The 24490-nt window shown below is 47.2% G+C and overlaps 1 protein-coding gene across 2 annotated transcripts in view; it reads left to right on the top strand.

Annotated features, from left to right (window-relative positions):
* The window catches only part of FOXK2 (forkhead box K2), a 34518-nt gene that overhangs the window by 5625 nt on the left and 4403 nt on the right, over window positions 1-24490 (top strand). For both annotated transcript variants that reach the window (XM_077254582.1, XM_077254581.1), the window contains exons 2-6: window positions 17150-17344; window positions 17511-17658; window positions 17758-17904; window positions 17991-18184; window positions 19772-19947. In XM_077254582.1, the coding sequence (XP_077110697.1) occupies window positions 17150-17344; window positions 17511-17658; window positions 17758-17904; window positions 17991-18184; window positions 19772-19947 (860 nt within the window). The remainder of the gene's footprint in view (window positions 1-17149; window positions 17345-17510; window positions 17659-17757; window positions 17905-17990; window positions 18185-19771; window positions 19948-24490) is intronic.

Here is a 24490-nt window from a genome sequence, read left to right as displayed (position 1 = left end):
GTGAGTGCAGCTCTGGAGTATAATACAGGGTGTAACTCCGGATCAGTAATGTAATGTATGTACACAGTGACTGCACCAGCAGAATAGTGAGTGCAGCTCTGGAGTATAATACAGGAAATAGTGAGCGCAGCTCTGGGGTATAATACAGGATGTAACTCAGGATCAGTAATGTATGTACACAGTGACTGCACCAGCAGAATAGTGAGTGCAGCTCTGGGGTATAATACAGGATGTAACTCAGGATCAGTAATGTATGTACACAGTGACTGCACCAGAATAGCGAGTGCAGCTCTGGAGTATAATACAGGATGTAACTCGGGATCAGTAATGCAATGTATGTACACAGTGACTGCACCAGCAGAATAGTGAGTGCAGCTCTGGGGTATAATACAGGATGTAACTCAGGATCAGTAATGTATGTACACAGTGACTGCACCAGCAGAATAGTGAGTGCAGCTCTGGGGTATAATACAGGACGTAACTCAGGATCAGTAATGTATGTACACAGTGACTGCACCAGCAGAATAGTGAGTGCAGCACTGGGGTATAATACAGGATGTAACTCAGGATCAGTAATGTATGTACACAGTGACTGCACCAGCAGAATAGTGAGTGCAGCTCTGGAGTATAATACAGGATGTAACTCCAGATCAGTAATGTAATGTATGTACACAGTGACTGCACCAGCAGAATAGTGAGTGCAGCTCTGGGGTATAATACAGGATGTAACTCGGGATCAGTAATGCAATGTATGTACACAGTGACTGCACCAGCAGAATAGTGAGTGCAGCTCTGGAGTATAATACAGGATGTAACTCCAGATCAGTAATGTAATGTATGTACACAGTGACTGCACCAGCAGAATAGTGAGCGCAGCTCTGGGGTATAATACAGGATGTAACTCAGGATCAGTAATGTAATGTATGTACACAGTGACTGCACCAGCAGAATAGTGAGTGCAGCTCTGGGGTATAATACAGGACGTAACTCAGGATCAGTAATGTAATGTATGTACACAGTGACTGCACCAGCAGAATAGTGAGTGCAGCTCTGGGGTATAATACAGGAGGTAACTCAGGATCAGTAATGTATGTACACAGTGACTGCACCAGCAGAATAGTGAGCGCAGCTCTGGGGTATAATACAGGATGTAACTCAGGATCAGTAATGTAATATATGTACACAGTGACTGCACCAGCAGAATAGTGAGTGCAGCTCTGGAGTATAATACAGGATGTAACTCAGGATCAGTAATGTAATGTATGTACACAGTGACTGCACCAGCAGAATAGTGAGTGCAGCTCTGGAGTATAATACAGGATGTAACTCAGGATCAGTAATGTAATGTATGTACACAGTGACTGCACCAGCAGAATAGTGAGTGCAGCTCTGGGGTATAATACAGGAGGTAACTCAGGATCAGTAATGTATGTACACAGTGACTGCACCAGCAGAATAGTGAGCGCAGCTCTGGGGTATAATACAGGATGTAACTCAGGATCAGTAATGTAATATATGTACACAGTGACTGCACCAGCAGAATAGTGAGTGCAGCTCTGGAGTATAATACAGGATGTAACTCAGGATCAGTAATGTAATGTATGTACACAGTGACTGCACCAGCAGAATAGTGAGTGCAGCTCTGGGGTATAATACAGGATGTAACTCAGGATCAGTAATGTACAGGGGTTGGACTAAATAATGGAAACACTTGGAAACATCAACAAAAGTTAGTTTAATATGGTGTAGGTCCACATTTTGCGGCGATTACAGCCTCAATTCTCCGAGGTATGGATTCATACAAGGTGTGAATTGTTTCCAAAGGAATTTTAGCCCATTCTGCAGTTAAAACCCCCTCCAGTTCTTTGAGCGACGATGGTGGCGGAAATCGACGTCTAACTTGAATCTTTAAAATCGACCATGAATGCTCAATAATGTTGAGGTCTGGGGACTGTGGGGGCCAGATGAGATGCTCAACTTCATTAGAATGCTCCTCGTGCCATGCTTTAACGATTCTAGGTGTATGAATTGGTGCATTATCATCCTTAAAGATGGCGTTCCCCTCCGGGAACAGTGCTTGAACTATTGGATGCACTTGGCCGCCCAAAATGCCTAAATAATCTCGGCTGTTAATTCTTCCATGAAGGGATATCATTGGCCCGGCAGATCTCCATGAAATACCACCCCAGATCATCACAGAACCGCCACCATGTTTTATGGTTGGGAGAAGGCAGTCTGGATGGAATGCTTCTTTCGGCTGTCTCCAAACGTACCCTCGGCCGGAGGTCGGAAATAGGGTAAACGATGATTTGTCTGAGAATATCACGTTTCCACTGCTCGCGGGACCAATTCTGGAGGTTTCTACACCACTCTAAACGCTTGGAAACATTTTTCAGTGAGAGCAGCGGTTTTCTAATTGCAGCTCTTCCGTGGAATCCAGATTTGTGCAGCTCCTGATGAACAGTTTTCGTGGAAACTGGGTTCTGTAGGTGTTCATTGAGCTCAGCAGTGATTTTCGGAGCTGTGGTCTTGCGATCCTCTCTCACAATTCGCTTTAGAGTCCTACGGTCTCTCTCAGTCACCTTTGACTTTCGGCCGGACCTGTGCTTTGCTGCGGACGTTATCCCTTCTCTCTCAAACGCAGTCATTACTTTGGAGACAGTACCTCTTGACACGCCAAGCATTCGGGCACTTTCTGTTACACTAGCGCCTGCCATACGAGCACCAACAATTTGGCCTCTTTGAAAATCCGAGAGGTCTGCCATTGGTATCAGGTTCTCATCAATGTTCTTACAATTATGCAAAACAAACAGTTAATTTACATACACATATCACATAACACAAATAATCAACTACAAAACATTACCATATGTCACGGTTTGCATGTTTATCACGTTCGAAGATTATGATGCCAAAATGTTAGGTGTTTCCATTATTTTGTCCAACCCCTGTATGTACACAGTGACTGCACCAGCAGAATAGTGAGCGCAGCTCTGGAGTATAATACAGGAGGTAACTCAGGATCAGTAATGTACAGTATGTACACAGTGACTGCACCAGCAGAATAGTGAGTACAGCTCTGGAGTATAATACAGGATGTAACTCAGGATCAGTAATGTATGTACACAGTGACTGCACCAGCAGAATAGTGCGTGCAGCTCTGGAGTATAATACAGGATGTGCAGTAGATCCATGATGATGTAGCGTGCGGTAGGTCCATGATGATGTAGTGTGCGGTAGATCCATGATGGTGTAGCGTGCGGTAGATCCATGATGGTGTAGCGTGCGGTAGATCCATGATGGTGTAGCGTGCGGTAGATCCATGATGGTGTAGCGTGCGGTAGATCCATGATGGTGTAGCGTGCGGTAGATCCATGATGGTGTATTTGCGGTAGATCCATGATGGTGTAGCGTGTGGTAGATCCATGATGGTGTAGCGTGCGGTAGATCCATGATGGTGTAGCGTGCGGTAGGTCCATGATGGTGTAGCGTGCGGTAGATCCATGATGGTGTATTTGCGGTAGATCCATGATGGTGTAGCGTGCGGTAGATCCATGATGGTGTAGCGTGCGGTAGGTCCATGATGGTGTAGCGTGCGGTAGATCCATGATGATGTAGCGTGCGGTAGATCCATGATGATGTAGCGTGCGGTAGATCCATGATGGTGTAGCGTGCGGTAGATCCATGATGGTGTATTTGCGGTAGATCCATGATGGTGTAGCGTGCGGTAGGTCCATGATGGTGTAGCGTGCGGTAGATCCATGATGGTGTAGCGTGCGGTAGATCCATGATGGTGTAGCGTGCGGTAGATCCATGATGGTGTAGCGTGCGGTAGATCCATGATGATGTAGCGTGCGGTAGATCCATGATGGTGTAGCGTGCGGTAGATCCATGATGGTGTAGCGTGCGGTAGATCCATGATGGTGTAGCGTGCGGTAGGTCCATGATGGTGTAGCGTGCGGTAGATCCATGATGATGTAGCGTGCGGTAGATCCATGATGGTGTAGCGTGCGGTAGATCCATGATGGTGTAGCGTGCGGTAGGTCCATGATGGTGTAGCGTGCGGTAGGTCCATGATGGTGTAGCGTGCGGTAGGTCCATGATGGTGTAGCGTGCGGTAGATCCATGATGGTGTAGCGTGCGGTAGATCCATGATGATGTAGCGTGCGGTAGATCCTTGATGGTGTAGCGTGCGGTAGATCCATGATGGTGTAGCGTGCGGTAGATCCATGATGATGTAGCGTGCGGTAGATCCATGATGGTGTAGCGTGCGGTAGATCCATGATGGTGTAGCGTGCGGTAGATCCATGATGGTGTAGCGTGCGGTAGATCCATGATGGTGTAGCGTGCGGTAGATCCATGATGATGTAGCGTGCGGTAGATCCATGATGGTGTAGCGTGCGGTAGATCCATGATGGTGTAGCGTGCGGTAGGTCCATGATGGTGTAGCGTGCGGTAGGTCCATGATGGTGTAGCGTGCGGTAGATCCATGATGATGTAGCGTGCGGTAGATCCATGATGGTGTAGCGTGCGGTAGGTCCATGATGGTGTAGCGTGCGGTAGGTCCATGATGGTGTAGCGTGCGGTAGGTCCATGATGGTGTAGCGTGCGGTAGGTCCATGATGATGTAGCGTGCGGTAGATCCATGATGGTGTAGCGTGCGGTAGATCCATGATGGTGTAGCGTGCGGTAGGTCCATGATGGTGTAGCGTGCGGTAGGTCCATGATGGTGTAGCGTGCGGTAGGTCCATGATGATGGCAGCTGACTTTCTCGTAGTGGGGATAAGTCCTAGGATGGACGTCTGCGTTACATCTTGAATACAAGCAGCGATCCGTCACTTTCTCCTGTACTCTGTTACTTTCTATCACTGCTTGCTTTAGGTGAATGTCGGCTTCGGGAGAGGAGCGCGTTGCCTTGTATTACTCACAGCTGACGATTAGGTACAATGTATCATTTCTGTACCAGTTTTGATAGTTCTTGGAGTTGAAAACAAAATGGCGGTAATGTAAAAATGTTAAAGTATTTTGTTTTGAGAACGAATTACAAATGAAAAGGCAAGAAAATCCAGAGGTGGCGATGACGTGTGCCGGACCTGCTGTCCATAGTCTTTCGACGCCGCTTGTTTTGTGCCGATCAGTAAAGACTTAGGGGAACAGTGGGAATGTTTACCTACAGGGGTCTCATCAGCGAGGTGGCCGGTGTATCGGGAGGATTATCATGCGGCCTCCTCATGTTTCACCCCTCACCTGATACTGTGCTGATCCACCACTGAGACCTTAATATCTGTGGATCTCCGTAGGGCACCTCATCCGTCTGGGGTCCTTGTGAACGGTCCGAACACTCATCTATACGGTCCGAGCGGCGGCGCCTTCTGTTGTGGGTTGTCACTGCCCTGCACGGTCACCTAAATCCCTCCTTAGTAACATTTGTCACCCTGGAGAGGAAGCGTCGCCCGCTCTGCGGAGTAGACGGGTCGGGAAGCTCCTACACCAGCACCACAAGCAGCCGGGAAGAGCCGCTCACTGACTTCTACTTTGCTTTCCCTTTTTTCCCCCACTAGTTTGTGTTTTATTGTTTTGGTGTTTTTTCTTTACTTTATTTTTATCTATTTTATTAATGTATATTTGTACCACTTGTTTTGTAGTCTTAATACTTTAGTCATTTTTTTGGCAATTTTTATTTTGAATAATTATGATGTTATACTTAGACCTCTTATTCAAGTTTAATTTTTTTTCTAGATTTCTTATACTATTTTTTTAAATGTCTATTTATTTTCTTTGGAAGCAATCATGAAGTTGTCCCCTATCCACAGGGTCGGACCCCTGCGAACAACACATTGTCCCCTATCCATAGGGTCGAACCACTCTGATCGGGACCTTATCCCCTATCCACAGTGTCATACTCCAGCGATCGGGATGATGCCCCCCTATGCACAGGGTCGGACCCCTGCAGTCAGTACGTTGCCCCCTATGCACAGGGTCGGCCCCCGGCGGTCGGACGTTGCCCGTAGGCTGCCAGCCTGTTTGTGCCCATGTTTATCCTGTCTCCATGTTGGCGGTTTCCCTGGTTCTGGCTGGCAGCCTCCTGCGGTACATGAGCCTGCCCGGGGTGTCACGTCTGATCCCGGCAGCGGCAGAACTTGTCTACAAGCCGGCGGTGCAGCGCTCCCGTCCTCATCGCTTTCCTCCTTTTTGGCTGCAGTGCTGCATGTTTCTCCCAGTCGGAGCTGGGACGGTGCCAGCTTGTTGTGCGTCTTTACAAGCCGTGCCCAGACTTCTGGGAATCTTTATTTTTCTACTTTTTTTTTTTTTTTTGCTCCTGTTCTGATTGGGTGCAGCAGGTGGCTCAGGATGAGCATTGACATTTTCTCTCCATCTTAAAGGGGATTTGCCCATTTTTCCATCTTTTGTAAAACCTTTCGGTTGTGAACGATTTCCCCGGTGCAGCCTGCAGTGTAATGAATGGAGGAACGGAGTCCTATAACCTAGAAATCCTCAACCATAGCGTGTCGCCCTGGATATCCCTGCCCAGTCTTAAAGGCACAGTACCCGTGTATTATATATCGGGTATTTACTGCCGTCGTCAGTAACTTTGAAGAACATTGCTGAAAAGCAGCTCTGCGGTTTCCCTCCGCGCAGGGCCGTACGTCGGCGTCTGCTTCCTTCCTGCTGCGGTCGCCATCGTATATTGTGGAGGGGGGGGTGGTCGTCACAGTGTGTTCCTCCCGGCGGAGCGCACATGGCCTACTTCTAGGTGACTGCTGCCAGCCAAAAATAGGCAAATGCATTGCCGCACGTCAGACCAACTATGGCTGACCTAAATAATGCAGACCAAGTGCGGGGTGCACCAGAGAGATCAGGATGAGCAGATCCCTGGGATGCTCATGCAGTCACGTAGTCCAGGCACCAGTTGGCTAATACAGGTCTACTACTGGCCAGTGACTGCAAGGAGTATATAGCATATACTCTCCATGTGCTGAGTTATTGATGCTGAGGTGTAGTACTCGCTCGTATCGATGGCTGCCTCCCCCCGGACCTCCTAGAATAGCCCGGTGTATATATATTTACACACAGACGTCCTGTGGGACACCGCCACTCATGTGCACCACACGCTACTGCTTGTTTTTGTTTATGGAGATGTGGAGACTACACAGGACGCCCGAGGCCGCGTGTTATATAATTCCCGTCCTCCCCCTGTCACCGTGTACATAATGTGGGCGGAGAAGAGTCTGTGACATCCTGTAATCTGTAGTTATATTCCTGTACATAGGAGCAGTATTATAGTAGTTATATTCTTGTACATAGGGGCAGTATTATAGTAGTTATATTCCTGTACATAGGGGCAGTATTATAGTAGTTATATTCTTGTACATAGGGGCAGTATTATAGTAGTTATATTCTTGTACATAGGAGCAGTATTATAGTAGTTATATTCTTGTACATAGGGGCAGTATTATAGTAGTTATATTCTTGTACATAGGGGCAGTATTATAGTATTTATATTCTTGTACATAGGGGGCAGTATTATAGCAGTTCTATTCTTGTACATAGGGGCAGTATTATAGTAGTTATATTCTTGTACATAGGGGCAGTATTATAGTAGTTATATTCTTGTACATAGGGGCAGTATTATAGTAGTTATATTCTTGTACATAGGAGCAGTATTATAGTAGTTATACTCTTGTTCGTAGGGGCAGTATTATAGTAGTTATATTCTTGTACATAGGGGGCAGTATTATAGTAGTTATATTCTTGTATATAGGAGCAGTATTATAGTAGTTATATTCTTGTACATAGGGGGCAGTATTATAGTAGTTATATTCTTGTATATAGGAGCAGTATTATAGTAGTTATATTCTTGTACATAGGGGCAGTATTATAGTAGTTATATTCTTGTACATAGGGGGCAGTATTATAGTAGTTATATTCTTGTACATAGGAGCAGTATTATAGTAGTTATATTCTTGTATATAGGAGCAGTATTATAGTAGTTATATTCTTGTACATAGGGGCAGTATTATAGTAGTTATATTCTTGTACATAGGGGCAGTATTATAGTAGTTATATTCTTGTACATAGGGGCAGTATTATAGTAATTATATTCTTGTATATAGGGGCAGTATTATAGTAGTTATATTCTTGTACATAGGAGCAGTATTATAGTAATTATATTCTTGTACATAGGAGCAGTATTATAGTAATTATATTCTTGTATATAGGGGCAGTATTATAGTAGTTATATTCTTGTACACAGGAGCAGTATTATAGTAGTTATATTCTTGTACATAGGGGCAGTATTATAGTACTTATATTCTTGTACATAGGGGCAGTATTATAGTAGTTATATTCTTGTACATAGGAGCAGTATTATAGTAGTTATATTCTTGTATATAGGGGCAGTATTATAGTAGTTATATTCTTGTACATAGGGGCAGTATTATAGTAATTATATTCTTGTATATAGGGGCAGTATTATAGTAGTTATATTCTTGTACATAGGAGCAGTATTATAGTAGTTATATTCTTGTACATAGGAGCAGTATTATAGTAATTATATTCTTGTACATAGGAGCAGTATTATAGTAATTATATTCTTGTATATAGGGGCAGTATTATAGTAGTTATATTCTTGTACATAGGAGCAGTATTATAGTAGTTATATTCTTGTACATAGGGGCAGTATTATAGTAGTTATATTCTTGTACATAGGGGCAGTATTATAGTAGTTATATTCTTGTACATAGGGGCAGTATTATAGTAGTTATATTCCTGTACATAGGAGCAGTATTATAGTAGTTATATTCTTGTACATAGGGGGCAGTATTATAGTAGTTATATTCTTGTACATAGGAGCAGTATTATAGTAGTTATATTCTTGTACATAGGAGCAGTATTATAGTAGTTATATTCTTGTACATAGGAGCAGTATTATAGTAGTTATATTCCTGTACATAGGAGCAGTATTATAGTAGTTATATTCTTGTACATAGGGGGCAGTATTATAGTAGTTATATTCTTGTACATAGGAGCAGTATTATAGTAGTTATATTCTTGTACATAGGGGCAGTATTATAGTAGTTATATTCTTGTACATAGGAGCAGTATTATAGTAGTTATATTCTTGTACATAGGGGGCAGTATTATAGTAGTTATATTCTTGTACATAGGAGCAGTATTATAGTAGTTATATTCTTGTACATAGGGGGCAGTATTATAGTAGTTATATTCTTGTACATAGGAGCAGTATTATTAGTAGTTATATTCTTGTACATACGGGCAGTATTATAGTAGTTATATTCTTGTACATAGGAGCAATATTATAGTAGTTATATTCTTGTACATAGGAGCAGTATTATAGTAGTTATATTCTTCTACATAGGAGCAGTATTATAGTAGTTATATTCTTGTACATAGGGGCAGTATTATAGCAGTTATACTCTTGTACATAGGGGCAGTATTATAGTAGTTATATTCTTGTACATAGGGGGCAGTATTATAGTAGTTATATTCTTGTACATAGGGGCAGTATTATAGTAGTTATATTCTTGTACATAGGGGCAGTATTATAGTAGTTATATTCTTGTACATAGGGGCAGTATTATAGTAGTTATATTCTTGTACATAGGAGCAGTATTATAGTAGTTATATTCTTGTACATAGGAGCAGTATTATAGTAGTTATATTCTTGTACATAGGGGGCAGTATTATAGTAGTTATATTCTTGTACATAGGAGCAGTATTATAGTAGTTATATTCCTGTACATAGGAGCAGTATTATAGTAGTTATATTCTTGTACATAGGGGGCAGTATTATAGTAGTTATATTCTTGTACATAGGAGCAGTATTATAGTAGTTATATTCTTGTACATAGGGGCAGTATTATAGTAGTTATATTCTTGTACATAGGGGCAGTATTATAGTAGTTATATTCTTGTACATAGGAGCAGTATTATAGTAGTTATATTCTTGTACATAGGAGCAGTATTATAGTAGTTATATTCTTGTACATAGGAGCAGTATTATAGTAGTTATATTCTTGTACATAGGGGGCAGTATTATAGTAGTTATATTCTTGTACATAGGGGGCAGTATTATAGTAGTTATATTCTTGTACATAGGGGCAGTATTATAGTAGTTATATTCTTGTACATAGGAGCAGTATTATAGTAGTTATATTCTTGTACATAGGAGCAGTATTATAGTAGTTATATTCTTGTACATAGGGGGCAGTATTATAGTAGTTATATTCTTGTACATAGGAGCAGTATTATAGTAGTTATATTCCTGTACATAGGAGCAGTATTATAGTAGTTATATTCTTGTACATAGGGGGCAGTATTATAGTAGTTATATTCTTGTACATAGGAGCAGTATTATAGTAGTTATATTCTTGTACATAGGGGCAGTATTATAGTAGTTATATTCTTGTACATAGGGGCAGTATTATAGTAGTTATATTCTTGTACATAGGAGCAGTATTATAGCAGTTATATTCTTGTACATAGGGGTAGTATTATAGTAGTTATATTCTTGTATATAGGGGCAGTATTATAGTAGTTATATTCTTGTACATAGGAGCAGTATTATAGTAGTTATATTCTTGTACATAGGGGCAGTATTATAGTAGTTATATTCTTGTACATAGGGGTAGTATTATAGTAGTTATATTCTTGTATATAGGGGCAGTATTATAGTAGTTATATTCTTGTACATAGGAGCAGTATTATAGTAGTTATATTCTTGTACATAGGGGCAGTATTATAGTAGTTATATTCTTGTACATAGGGGCAGTATTATAGTAGTTATATTCTTGTACATAGGAGCAGTATTATAGCAGTTATATTCTTGTACATAGGAGCAGTATTATAGTAGTTATATTCTTGTACATAGGGGGCAGTATTATAGTAGTTATATTCTTGTACATAGGGACAGTATTATAGTAGTTATATTCTTGTACATGGGGGCAGTATTATAGTAGTTATATTCTTGTACATAGGGGCAGTATTACGGTTTCTTGTTTTTCTTATTTCTTCTCTTCCTGATTATTTCCTCCTGACCCAGTTTGCGGTCTCCTCATTATCTCTCATCCTGTATAATGGGAGCAGATCGTGTCCCGGCGGAGGCTGGGTGGTTATGGGCCTCACGTAATGGGGGTGCGGCGTCCTCCTTTTGGCCCCTTGCTGCCCCCAGCTCCTCCGTGTGTTTGGTGCTGTGTCCTCCCCGATATTTCCATCCTTCTCCTTCGTTGCCTGGTGAAGCTGGTGAGTTACAAGCAATGTCAGGGACAGAGAATGAAATCGCTATAGCAACGGCTGGGCCTCTGCTGACTGTGCAAGCAGATCCTTAACCCTTCAACTACACCACCAGTGTTGAGGACTCGAGGCCCAGGTGACAGAGATCCGGCCATTTTGGTGTAAATGCAGGAAGATGCCATTCTAGTTTCTCCGGATTCCATTTTTTGGGGTTATTATTGGACCGCGATTCTGGCTTTGTCCCCTGTTCTGCAGGAATAGGTCAGACAGGGACCAGTTTCCGCACAGCACCCCCTAATGGCCAAGAGGAGGATAACGCGATGACATCACTGACTTCACCGGAGGAATCTGTAAATCTATAAAGATGGCAGATCCAGGGTGGTGGCCTGGTGTCACAAAATCATAGCGGAAGGAGTTGGGATCTCCAAGCAGCCCAGAGTGTTTAATAACAGTGTGGAAGGTAATAGAGAGCACTGAATAGTCTAAGGGCAGCGGGAGGTCTCAGACAGTTCTCTAGTGGAAACAGCAGGGATCCCAGCAGCACTGAGTATTTCAGGACAGCAGTGTGTCCTATATCTTGTAGCGGGTCACATAATGAATGTAGTATAGTGGAAGGAGCAGCAGCACAGAGTATTTTAGATGAGATTTACTGATCAGTCAGAGAACTTCTTAGTAGAAGGAACCATTTTCCCCAGCAGCACAGAGTGTTTAAGGAGAGTGGTCTATGCCTTTTTCTCCCAGTATGGTATATCCTGCTCCTGTGGTCGGTTCTGATCCTGCTCGCTCCTTTTTCTCCCGGTGTGATATATTCGGCTCCTGTGGTCGGCTCTGGTCCTGCTCGCTCCTTTCTTTCCCAGTGTGAGATATCCGGCTCCTGTGGTCGGTTCTGATTCTGCTCGCTCCTCTTTCTCCCAGTGTGATATATTCGGTTCCTGTGGTCGGCTCTGATCCTGCTCGCTCCTTTTTCTCCTGGTATAATATACCTGGCTCCTTTGGTCGGTTCTGGTCCTGCTCGCATCTTTCTCCTGGTATGATATATCCAGCTCCTGTGGTCCGTTATGGTCCCAGAGTGATATATCCGGCTTCTGTAGTCCTTTTTGGTTCTGCTTGCTCCTCTTTCTCCCGGTATGATATATGATTCCTGTTGTTGGCTCTGGTCATACTCGCTCCTCTTTCTCTGGGTGTGATATATGCGGCTTCTCTGGTCAGTTCTGGTCCTGCTCGCTCCTCCTTCTTTGGGTTTGATATATGCTGCTCCTGTGGTCCGTTTTGGTCCTGCTCGCTCCTTTCTCCCTGTGTGATAGATCCTGCTCCTTTGGTCGGTTCTGGTCCTGCTCACTCCTTTCTCCCGGTGTGCTATATCCTGCTCCTTTGGTCGGCTCTGGTCCTGCTCTCTCGTTTAGCTCCTGGTGGGATATATCTGGCTCCTGTGGTCGGTTCTGATCCTGCTCGCTCCTGTCTCTCCCGGTGTGATATATCCGGCTCCTGTGGTCGGTTCTGGATCTGCTCGCTCCTTTCTCCCGATGTAATATATCCGGCTCCTGTGGTCGGCTCTGATCCTGCTCGCTCCTTTCTCTCCCAGTGTGATATATCCGGCTCCTGTGGTCGGCTCTGATCCTGCGTGCTCCTTTCTCTCCCAGTGTGATATATCCGGCTCCTGTGGTCGGCTCTGGTCCTGCTCGCTCGTTTCTCTCCTGGTGTGATTTATCGGCTCCTGTGGTTCGTAGGTGTGATATATCCGGCTCCTGTGGTCGGTTGTGATCCTGCTCACTCCCGGTGTGATATGTCCGGCTCCTGTGGTCGGCTCTGATCCTGCTCGCTCCTTTCTCTCCCAGTGTGATATATCCGGCTCCTGTGGTCGGCTCTGATCCTGCTCGCTCCTTTCTCTCCCAGTGTGATATATCCGGCTCCTGTGGTCGGTTCTGGTCGTGCTCTCTCCTTTCTCTCCCAGTGTGATATATCCGGCTCCTGTGGTCGGCTCTGATCCTGCTCTCTCCTTTCTCTCCCAGTGTGATATATCCGGCTCCTGTGGTCAGCTCTGGTCCTGCTCGCTCGTTTCTCTCCTGGTGTGATTTATCGGCTCCTGTGGTTCGTAGGTGTGATATATCCGGCTCCTGTGGTCGGCTCTGGTCCTGCTCACTCCTTTCTCTCCCAGTGTGATATATCCAACTCCTGTGGTCGGTTCTGGTCGTGCTCTCTCCTTTCTCTCCCAGTGTGATATATCCGGCTCCTGTGGTCGGCTCTGATTGTGCTCGCTCCTTTCTCTCCCAGTGTGATATATCCGGCTCCTGTGGTCGGCTCTGATCCTGCTCGCTCCTTTCTCTCCCAGTGTGATATATCCGGCTCCTGTGGTCGGCTCTGGTTCTGCTCGCTCGTTTCTCTTCTGGTGTGATTTATCGGCTCCTGTGGTTTGTAGGTGTGATATATCCGGCTCCTGTGGTCGGTTGTGATCCTGCTCACTCCCGGTGTGATATGTCCGGCTCCTGTGGTCGGTTCTGATCCTGCTCGCTCCTTTCTCTCACAGTGTGATATATCCAACTCCTGTGGTCGGTTCTGGTCGTGCTCGCTCCACTTTCTCCCGGTGTAATATATCTGGGTCCTGTGGTCGGTTCTGATCCTGCTCGCTCCTCTTTCTCCCGGTGTGATATATCTGGCTCCTGAGGTCGGTTCTGGTCGTGCTCGCTCCTTTTTCTCCCGGTGTGATATATTCGGCTCCTGTGGTCGGCTCTGGTCCTGCTCGCTCTGCTTTCTCCCGGTGTGAGATATCTGGCTCCTGTGGCCGGTTCTGGTCGTGCTCGCTCCTCTTTCTCCCAGTGTGATATATCCTGCTCCTGTGGTCGGTTCTGATCCTGCTCACTCCTTTCTCTCCCAGTGTTATATATCCTGCTCCTGTGGTCGGTTCTGGTCGTGCTCGCTCCTTTTTCTCCCGGTGTGATATATTCGGCTCCTGTGGTTGGCTCTGGTCCTGCTCGCTCTGCTTTCTCCCGGTGTGATATATCTGGCTCCTGTGGTCGGTTCTGATCCTGCTCACTCCTTTCTCTCACAGTGTGATATATCCAACTCCTGTGGTCGGTTCTGGTCGTGCTCGCTCCACTTTATCCCGGTGTGAGATATCTGGCTCCTGTGGCCGGTTCTGGTCGTGCTCGCTCCTCTCTCTCCCGATGTGATATATCCTGCTCCTGTGGTCGGTTCTGATCCTGCTCACTCCCTTCTCTCCCAGTGTTATATATCCTGCTCCTGTGGTCGGTTCTGGTCGTGCTCGCTCCTCTCTCTCCCGATGTGATATATCCTGCTCCTGTGGTCGGTTCTGATCCTGCTCACTCCCTTCTCTCCCAGTGTTATATATCCTGCTCCTGTGGTCGGTTCTGGTCGTGCTCGCTCTGCTTTCTCCCGGTGTGATATATCTGGCTCCTGTGGTCGGTTCTGATCCTGCTCACTCCTTTCTCTCCCAGTGTGATATATCCTGCTCCTGTGGTCGGTTCTGGTCGTGCTCGCTCCTTTTTCTCCCGGGGTGATATATTCGGCTCCTGTGGTCGTCTCTGGTCCTGCTCGCTCTGCTTTCTCTCGGTGTGATATATCCTGCTCCTGTGGTCGGTTCTGGTCGTGCTCGCTCCTTTTTCTCCCGGTGTGATATATCCAACTCCTGTGGTCGGCTCTGGTCCTGCTCGCTCTGCTTTCTCCCGGTGTGATATATCTGGCTCCTGTGGTCGGTTCTGATCCTGCTCACTCCTTTCTCTCACAGTGTGATATATCCAACTCCTGTGGTCGGTTCTGGTCGTGCTCGCTCCACTTTATCCCGGTGTGAGATATCCTGCTCCTGTGGCTGGTTCTGGTCGTGCTCACTCCTCTTTCTCCCGGTGTGATATATCCTGCTCCTGTGGTCGGTTCTGATCCTGCTCACTCCTTTCTCTCCCAGTGTGATATATCCTGCTCCTGTGGTCGGTTCTGGTCGTGCTCGCTCCTTTTTCTCCCGGTGTGATATATTCGGCTCCTGTGGTCGTCTCTGGTCCTGCTCGCTCTGCTTTCTCTCGGTGTGATATATCCTGCTCCTGTGGTCGGTTCTGGTCGTGCTCGCTCCACTTTATCCCGGTGTGAGATATTCGGCTCGTGTGGTCGGCTCTGGTCCTGCTCGCTCTGCTTTCTCCCGGTGTGATATATCTGGCTCCTGTGGTCGGTTCTGATCCTGTTCACTCCTTTCTCTCACAGTGTGATATATCCAACTCCTGTGGTTGGTTCTGGTCGTGCTCGCTCCACTTTATCCCGGTGTGATATATCCTGCTCCTGTGGTCGGTTCTGATCCTGCTCACTCCTTTCTCTCCCAGTGTGATATATCCTGCTCCTGTGGTCGGTTCTGGTCGTGCTCGCTCCTTTTTCTCCCGGTGTGATATATTCGGCTCGTGTGGTCGGCTCTGGTCCTGCTCGCTCTGCTTTCTCTCGGTGTGATATATCCTGCTCCTGTGGTCAGTTCTGGTCCTGCTCGCTCCTTTCTTCCGGTGTGATATATCCGCTCCTGTGGTTGGTTCTGGTCCTGCTCACTCTGCTTTTTCCCAGTGTGATATATCCGGCTCCTGTGGTCGGCTCTGGCCTTGCTTGGTCTCTTCTCACAGTACACACTGGTATAGCGCGTATACGGTATATACACGCCCTCCTACGCTTTGTGAATCTTTCTCTGGGGCTCTCGTGTCTGTTTTCTTTTTTTGTCACCTTCAAGACCCGTCTGTCCCAAATTTAATACCTCTAAGCCCCATTTCTATAACTTGTCAGTCGACAGTACAGCCGCCATCTTTCCACCCCCACCCCCCACATACTAGAGGTAGATCCTAAACCCGCTGAGTGATTTCCCCCTTGGTGGATCTTTCTGATGCAAACCTGTTCCCCTCGCTATCACACACGACGTCTCATGCCCCTGCAACTCCTTTATCACTTTTTACTTTTCTAGAATCTGATTTTCTGCGTTTCTGAAGGTGGACAGGGGGGCACAGCTGGAATGCAGGAGACCGGTTACTACGGTAACTGCCCCCCCAGATCGCCGTCTTTTGGCGAATTCATTCACCCTTTGTGGACGCCTGCAGAGAGCTGCTCTTGATGCATGATGTGGGGGCATGGTACCGGGGGGAGTGACGCTGCGTTGTCAGAGAAGGGGGCTGATTGACGGCTCATTCCAATACCTAACCTTCTGATATACGCTTTCCTCAGCCACCTCTGGCCTGCGATGTAGGTGGAGCCCCCCTTTAATTGCCGTTCTGTCATACATGGCAACCACTGAATCCATAATATATGGCTGCAGCTTCGTGTGCCGGTCTGTAACCTCGTCACTGCTCGCCTGTGGCAGCTGCACCCGGCACTCCAGATCTGCACGAGACGAGTAACGGCTCCTGTTTCGAGCCCCCGGTGTCCTAACGAGCAGCCGAGGATTATCCCCGAGTAACTGGAGGATTAATCCGCCGTCTTCAGAGGAAGCGATTTCCACAGGCTAATCCTGCCCTGTGATTGGCTGCTCAAGGCTCTTAAAGGGGACAGTGAGGATAATCGGAGACCTCTGTCCCTTGGCTTCCATACATATTCCTGCTGAAGCCTTTATTATAGGCTAACACTGCTGGCTTCAGAGCTGAAATCTCCCCACACTCCCCGATCATACAGTGTTGTGCTCTGTCACCATCTAATGTAGTTGGTTTCACGACTTTTAAGAGTGTATACCAGCTTGCTGATGGTTTCCTATACGAGCCAGTTGCAGTGATTTGCCCGGCTTGCTATAGGACGTGTATTTATCATGATGAATATACGACTGAGTCCAGAGCTTCGTTCATTGAGTAAGCTGGGTCAGGCCCCCCATTTGGCAGGGCGAGGGTCTTCTTAACCTCCAGCCTTTAACCCTTTGTTTCCCTCCTTTCCACAGATGTACCTTCAGGTTTCCCAGCACAAATATCAAGATCACGTTCACGGCTCTGTCCTGCGACAAGAAGGAGAAGCAGGAGGCGCCCGAATCCCCAATCAAACCCGTACAGCCGCAGATCTCCCCCCTGACCATAAACATTCCAGACAACATGGCCCACTTGATCAGCCCGCTGCCCTCCCCCACAGGAACCATCAGGTAGGTGGCGCCACCGAGACACAGCTGAGGTTACCTCTGTAACTGTGGCCGACCATGGGCTCGGTTACAGAGGGAGATCAAAGCCGCCGATCACATGATTTACCCTTCCAGCCAAAGAAGACTGCCGTCCTAAATCTCCCACCTTGATCCTGTTTCTTTCCGCCAGTGCTGCAAACTCCTGTCCGTCAAGTCCTCGCGGCGCCGGCTCGTCAGGGTATAAAATGGGCCGTGTGATCGCTGCGGACCTCCACCTCATGGCCGACAACTCCCAGCTGGAAAACGACAAGGAAGCGTCCGGTGGAGACAGCCCCAAGGTCAGTAATGGGGTTAATACTGGCGGCCCCTCCAATGCCCCATTTCCTGGTGCGCAGCAGGTAACCCCCTGCCCCGATTTTTCTTTTGATGTTTTCCAGGATGACTCGAAGCCCCCCTACTCCTACGCACAGCTCATAGTACAAGCGATCACCATGGCCCCGGACAAGCAGCTCACGTTAAACGGCATCTACACGCACATCACGAAAAACTACCCATACTACAGGACAGCGGACAAAGGCTGGCAGGTGGGTGCCCCCCACGCCTCACCGAGCCCCAGTGACCCGGGAAGTTGGACGCGACGTTCACATCTCCTTCATCTTCTATCCCACAGAACTCCATCCGCCACAATCTGTCTCTAAACCGATATTTCATCAAAGTCCCCCGGTCCCAAGAGGAGCCCGGGAAAGGTTCCTTCTGGAGGATAGACCCCGCCTCAGAAAGCAAACTCATAGAGCAAGCGTTTAGGAAACGAAGGCCACGGGGCGTGCCGTGCTTCAGGACCCCTCTAGGACCACTGTCCTCAAGGTACGGAGGAAAGCCATGACCTTGCACGCCGAGTGTCCACATACCACATCACCTGCACGATCCTCGCCTCCATTCTCCGCGGACGCATCAGACTTTCTGGTTTGGTACACGTTCTCTTTCCCTTTTCTGGTTTGGCCCACGTTATCTTTCCCTTTTCTGGTTTGGCCCACGTTCTTACTCTTTTCTGGTTTGGCCCACGTTCTTTCCCTTTTCTAGTTTGGCCCACGTTCTCTTTCTGTTTTCTGGTTTGGCCCATGTTCTTTCTGTTTTCTGGTTTGGCCCACGTTCTTTCTCTTTTCTGGTTTGGCCCACGTTATCTTTCCCTTTTCTGGTTTGGCCCACGTTATCTTTCCCTTTTCTGGTTTGGCCCACGTTCTCTTTCCCTTTTCTGGTTTAGCCCACGTTCTCTTTCCCTTTTCTGGTTTGGCCCACGTTCTCTTTCTGTTTTCTGGTTTGGCCCACGTTCTCTTTCTGTTTTCTGGTTTGGCCCATGTTCTTTCTCTTTTCTGGTTTGGCCCACGTTATCTTTCCCCTTTCTGGTTTGGCCCACGTTATCTTTCCCTTTTCTGGTTTGGCCCACGTTCTTTCCCTTTTCTGGTTTGGCCCACGTTCTCTTTCCCTTTTCTGGTTTAGCCCACGTTCTCTTTCCCTTTTCTGGTTTGGCCCACGTTCTCTTTCCCTTTTCTGGTTTGGCCCACGTTCTCATTCCCTTTTCTGGTTTGGCCCACGTTCTCTTTCCCTTTTCTGGTTTGGCCCACGCTCTTTCCCTTTTCTGGTTTGGCCCACGCTCTCTTTCCCTTTTCTGGTTTGGCTCACGCTCTTTCCCTTTTCTGGTTTGGCCCACGCTCTCTTTCCCTTTTCTGGTTTGGCCCACGTTCTTTCCCTTTTCTGGTTTGGCCCACGTTCTCTTTCCCTTTTCTGGTTTGGCCCACGCTCTTTCCCTTTTCTGGTTTGGCCCACGCTCTCTTTCCCTTTTCTGGTTTGGCCCACGTTCTTTCTCTTTTCTGGTTTGGCCCACGTTCTCTTTCCCTTTTCTGGTTTGGCCCACGTTCTCTTTCCCTTTTCTGGTTTGGCCCACGTTCTCATTCCCTTTTCTGGTTTGGCCCACGTTCTCTTTCCCTTTTCTGGTTTGGCCCACGCTCTTTCCCTTTTCTGGTTTGGCCCACATTCTCTTGCCCTTTTCTGGTTTGGCCCACGCTCTTTCCCTTTTCTGGTTTGGCCCACATTCTCTTTCCCTTTTCTGGTTTGGCCCACGTTCTCATTCCCTTTTCTGGTTTGGCCCGCGCTTTTTTTTTTTTTTCTTTTTCCTTTCCACGCATTTTATCCTTATCTTTTTCGCTGTCCCCTTTTCCTCCCACCTCATCCTTTGGCATTGTAGACGCTTCTTACTGTGCACTCTAATGGCCGTCCTCCGTGTGCTCAGGAAGTTGTAGTCAAATTCCTTTAATTAGGCATCCAAGAGACCTGAGAGGTGCCGTATTATCGGATGACTAAAGCAATGTATATAAACCTTCCCATCAAGAAGCAGGGTCTGGTGTGACGGCATTACCCCAATGACTGTATAATTGTGGCTTCTCCCACCCCCAGGAGTGCACCAGCGTCTCCCAACCACTCGGGGGTCTTGTCTGCACATTCAAGTGGCGTCCAGACTCCAGAGAGCCTGTCCAGAGAGGGCTCCCCGGTCCCCATGGACCCTGAACCCAGCACCATCCAACCAAAGCTCGCAGTCATCCAGGAAGCACGGTTTGCACAGAGCGCTCCAGGTAATAAGAGAGCTGCACATACATACGTAATGTCCTAATAAAGAGTCATACAGAGATCCGGACCCCTGAATTCACACAAATGTTGCCTGCAACGTCCACTAGGGGAAGCTCCACTGACTGCAATAATAACACCCATACAGGGAGCTCCCCCTAGTGGTGGCTGCAGACAGGATCTTATCATGTATCTCTGTATACAGGGATCTCCCCCCTAGTGGTGACTGCAGACAAGATCTTATCATGTATCTCTGTATACAGAGAGCTCCCCCTAGTGGTGACTGCAGACAGGATCTTATCATGTATCTCTGTATACAGGGAGCTCCCCCTAGTGGTGACTGCGGACAGGATCTTATCATGTATCTCTGTATACAGGGAGCTCCCCCTAGTGGTGACTGCAGACAAGATCTTATCATGTATCTCTGTATACAGAGAGCTCCCCCTAGTGGTGACTGCGGACAGGATCTTATCATGTATCTCTGTATACAGGGAGCTCCCCCTAGTGGAGGCTACAGACAGGATCTTATCATGTATCTCTGTATACAGGGAGCTCCCCCTAGTGGTGACTGCAGACAAGATCTTATCATGTATCTCTGTATACAGAGAGCTCCCCCTAGTGGTGGCTGCAGACAGGATCTTATCATGTATCTCTGTATACAGGGAGCTCCCCCTAGTGGTGACTGCAGACAGGATCTTATCATGTATCTCTGTATACAGGGAGCTCCCCCTAGTGGTGGCTGCAGACAGGATCTTATCATGTATCTCTGTATACAGGGAGCTCCCCCTAGTGGTGACTGCAGACAGGATCTTATCATGTATCTGTATATACAGGGAGCTCCCCCTAGTGGTGGCTGCAGACAGGATCTTATCATGTATCTCTGTATACAAGGAGCTCCCTCTAGTGGTGGCTGCAGACAGGATATTATCATGTATGTTTGTATACAGGGAGCTCCCCCTATTGGTGACTGCAGACAGGATATTATCATGTATGTTTGTATACAGGGAGCTCCCCCTAGTGGTGGCTGCAGACAGGATCTTATCATGTATCTCTGTATACAGGGAGCTCCCCCTAGTGGTGACTGCAGACAGGATCTTATCATGTATCTCTATACAGGGAGCTCCCCCTAGTGGTGGCTGCAGACAGGATCTTATCATGTATCTCTGTATACAGGGAGCTCCCCCTAGTGGTGACTGCAGACAGGATCTTATCATGTATCTCTATACAGGGAGCTCCCCCTAGTGGTGGCTGCAGACAGGATCTTATCATGTATCTCTGTATACAGGGAGCTCCCCCTAGTGGTGACTGCAGACAGGATCTTATCATGTATCTCTATACAGGGAGCTCCCCCTAGTGGTGGCTGCAGACAGGATCTTATCATGTATATCTGTATACAGGGAGCTCCCCCTAGTGGTGACTGCAGACAGGATCTTATCATGTATCTCTATACAGGGAGCTCCCCCTAGTGTGGTGACTACAGACAGGATCTTATCATGTATCTCTGTGTACAGGGAGCTCCCCCTTGTGGTGACTGCAGACAGGATCTTATCATGTATCTCTGTATACAGGGAGCTCCCCCTAGTGGTGATTGCAGACAGGATCTTATCATGTATCTCTATACAGGGAGCTCCTCCTAGTGGTGACTGCAGACAGGATCTTATCATGTATCTCTATACAGGGAGCTCCTCCTAGTGGTGACTGCAGACAGGATCTTATCATGTATCTCTATACAGGGAGCTCCTCCTAGTGGTGACTGCAGACAGGATCTTATCATGTATCTCTGTATACAGGGAGCTCCCCCTAGTGGTGGCTGCAGACAGGATCTTATTATGTATCTCTGTATACAGGGAGCTCCCACTAGTGGTGACTGCAGACAGGATCTTATCATGTATATCTGTATACAGGGAGCTCCCCCTAGTGGTGACTGCAGACAGGATCTTATCATGTATCTCTATACAGGGAGCTCCCCCTAGTGGTGGCTGCAGACAGGATCTTATCATGTATATCTGTATACAGGGAGCTCCCCCTAGTGGTGGCTGCAGACAGAATCTTATCATGTATCTCTGTATACAGGGAGCTCCCCCTAGTGGTGACTGCAGACAGGATCTTATCATGTATCTCTGTATACAGGGAGCTCCCCCTAGTGGTGACTGCAGACAAGATCTTATCATGTATCTCTGTATACAGGGAGCTCCCCCTAGTGGTGACTGCAGACAGGATCTTATCATGTATCTCTATACAGGGAGCTCCCCCTAGTGTGGTGACTACAGACAGGATCTTATCATGTATCTCTGTGTACAGGGAGCTCCCCCTAGTGGTGACTGCAGACAGGATATTATCATGTATCTCTGTATACAGGGAGCTCCCCCTAGTGGTGACTGCAGACAGGATCTTATCATGTATCTCTATACAGGGAGCTCCTCCTAGTGGTAACTGCAGACAGGATCTTATCATGTATCTCTGTATACAGGGAGCTCCCCCTAGTGGTGACTGCAGACAGGATCTTATCATGTATCTCTATATACAGGGAGCTCCCCCTAGTGGTGACTGCAGACAGGATCTTATCATGTATCTCTATACAGGGAGCTCCTCCTAGTGGTAACTGCAGACAGGATCTTATCATGTATCTCTGTATACAGGGAGCTCCCCCTAGTGGTAACTGCAGACAGGATCTTATCATGTATCTCTGTATACAGGGAGCTCCCCCTAGTGGTGACTGCAGACAGGATCTTATCATGTATCTCTGTATACAGGGATCTCCCCCCTAGTGGTGACTGCAGACAGGATCTTATCATGTATCTGTATACAAGGAGCTCCCTCTAGTGGTGGCTGCAGACAGGATATTATGTATGTTTGTATACAGGGAGCTCCCCCTAGTGGTGGCTGCAGACAGGATCTTATCATGTATCTCTGTATACAGGGAGCTCCCCCTAGTGGTGACTGCAGACAGGATCTTATCATGTATCTCTGGATACAGGGAGCTCCCCCTAGTGGTGGCTGCAGACAGGATCTTATGTATCTCTGTATACAGGGAGCTCCCCCTAGTGGTGACTGCAGACAGGATCTTATCATGTATCTCTGTATACAGGGAGCTCCCCCTAGTGGTGGCTGCAGACAGGATCTTATCATGTATCTCTGTATACAGGGAGCTCCCCCTAGTGGTGACTGCAGACAGGATCTTATCATGTATCTCTATACAGGGAGCTCCCCCTAGTGGTGGCTGCAGACAGTACCTTATCATGTATCTGTGTATACAGGGAGCTCCCCCTAGTGGTGGCTGCAGACAGGATCTTATCATGTATCTCTGTATACAGGGAGCTCCCCCTAGTGTGGTGACTACAGACAGGATCTTATCATGTATCTCTGTGTACAGGGAGCTCCCCCTAGTGGTGATTGCAGACAGGATCTTATCATGTATCTCTATACAGGGAGCTCCCCCTAGTGGTAACTGCAGACAGGATCTTATCATGTATCTCTGTATACAGGGAGCTCCTCCTAGTGGTGGCTGCAGACAGGATCTTATCATGTATCTCTATATACAGGGAGCTCCCCCTAGTGGTGACTGCAGACAGGATCTTATCATGTATCTCTGTATACAGGGAGCTCCCCCTAGTGGTGACTGCAGACAAGATCTTATCATGTATCTCTATACAGGGAGCTCCCCCTAGTGGTGGCTGCAGACAGGATCTTATCATGTATATCTGTATACAGGGAGCTCCCCCTAGTGGTGGCTGCAGACAGGATCTTATCATGTATCTCTGTATACAGGGAGCTCCCCCTAGTGGTGACTGCAGACAAGATCTTATCATGTATCTCTATACAGGGAGCTCCCCCTAGTGGTGGCTGCAGACAGGATCTTATCATGTATCTCTGTATACAGGGAGCTCCCCCTAGTGGTGGCTGCAGACAGGATCTTATTATGTATCTCTGTATACAGGGAGCTCCCCCTAGTGGTGACTGCAGACAGGATCTTATCATGTATCTCTATACAGGGAGCTCCCCCTAGTGGTGGCTGCAGACAGGATCTTATTATGTATCTCTGTATACAGGGAGCTCCCCCTAGTGGTGGCTGCAGACAGGATCTTATCATGTATCTCTGTATACAGGGAGCTCCCCCTAGTGGTGACTACAGACAGGATCTTATCATGTATCTCTGTATACAGGGAGCTCCCCCTAGTGGTGACTGCAGACAGGATCTTATCATGTATCTCTGTATACAGGGAGCTCCCCCTAGTGGTGACTGCAGACAGGATCTTATCATGTATCTCTATACAGGGAGCTCCCCCTAGTGTGGTGACTGCAGACAGGATCTTATCATGTATATCTGTATACAGGGAGCTCCCCCTAGTGGTGGCTGCAGACAGGATCTTATCATGTATATCTGTATACAGGGAGCTCCCCCTAGTGGTGGCTGCAGGCAGGGTCTTATCATGTATCTCTGTATACAGGGAGCTCCCCCTAGTGGAGACTGCAGACAAGATCTTATCATGTATCTCTGTATACAGGGAGCTCCTCCTAGTGGTAACTGCAGACAGGATCTTATCATGTATC

The sequence above is a fragment of the Ranitomeya variabilis genome, chromosome 4, assembly GCF_051348905.1.
Source record: "Ranitomeya variabilis isolate aRanVar5 chromosome 4, aRanVar5.hap1, whole genome shotgun sequence".
NCBI classification, from domain to species: domain Eukaryota; kingdom Metazoa; phylum Chordata; class Amphibia; order Anura; family Dendrobatidae; genus Ranitomeya; species Ranitomeya variabilis.
The sequence above is the reverse complement of the archived record's forward strand: the minus strand, read 5'-3'. Positions and strand labels throughout refer to the sequence as shown.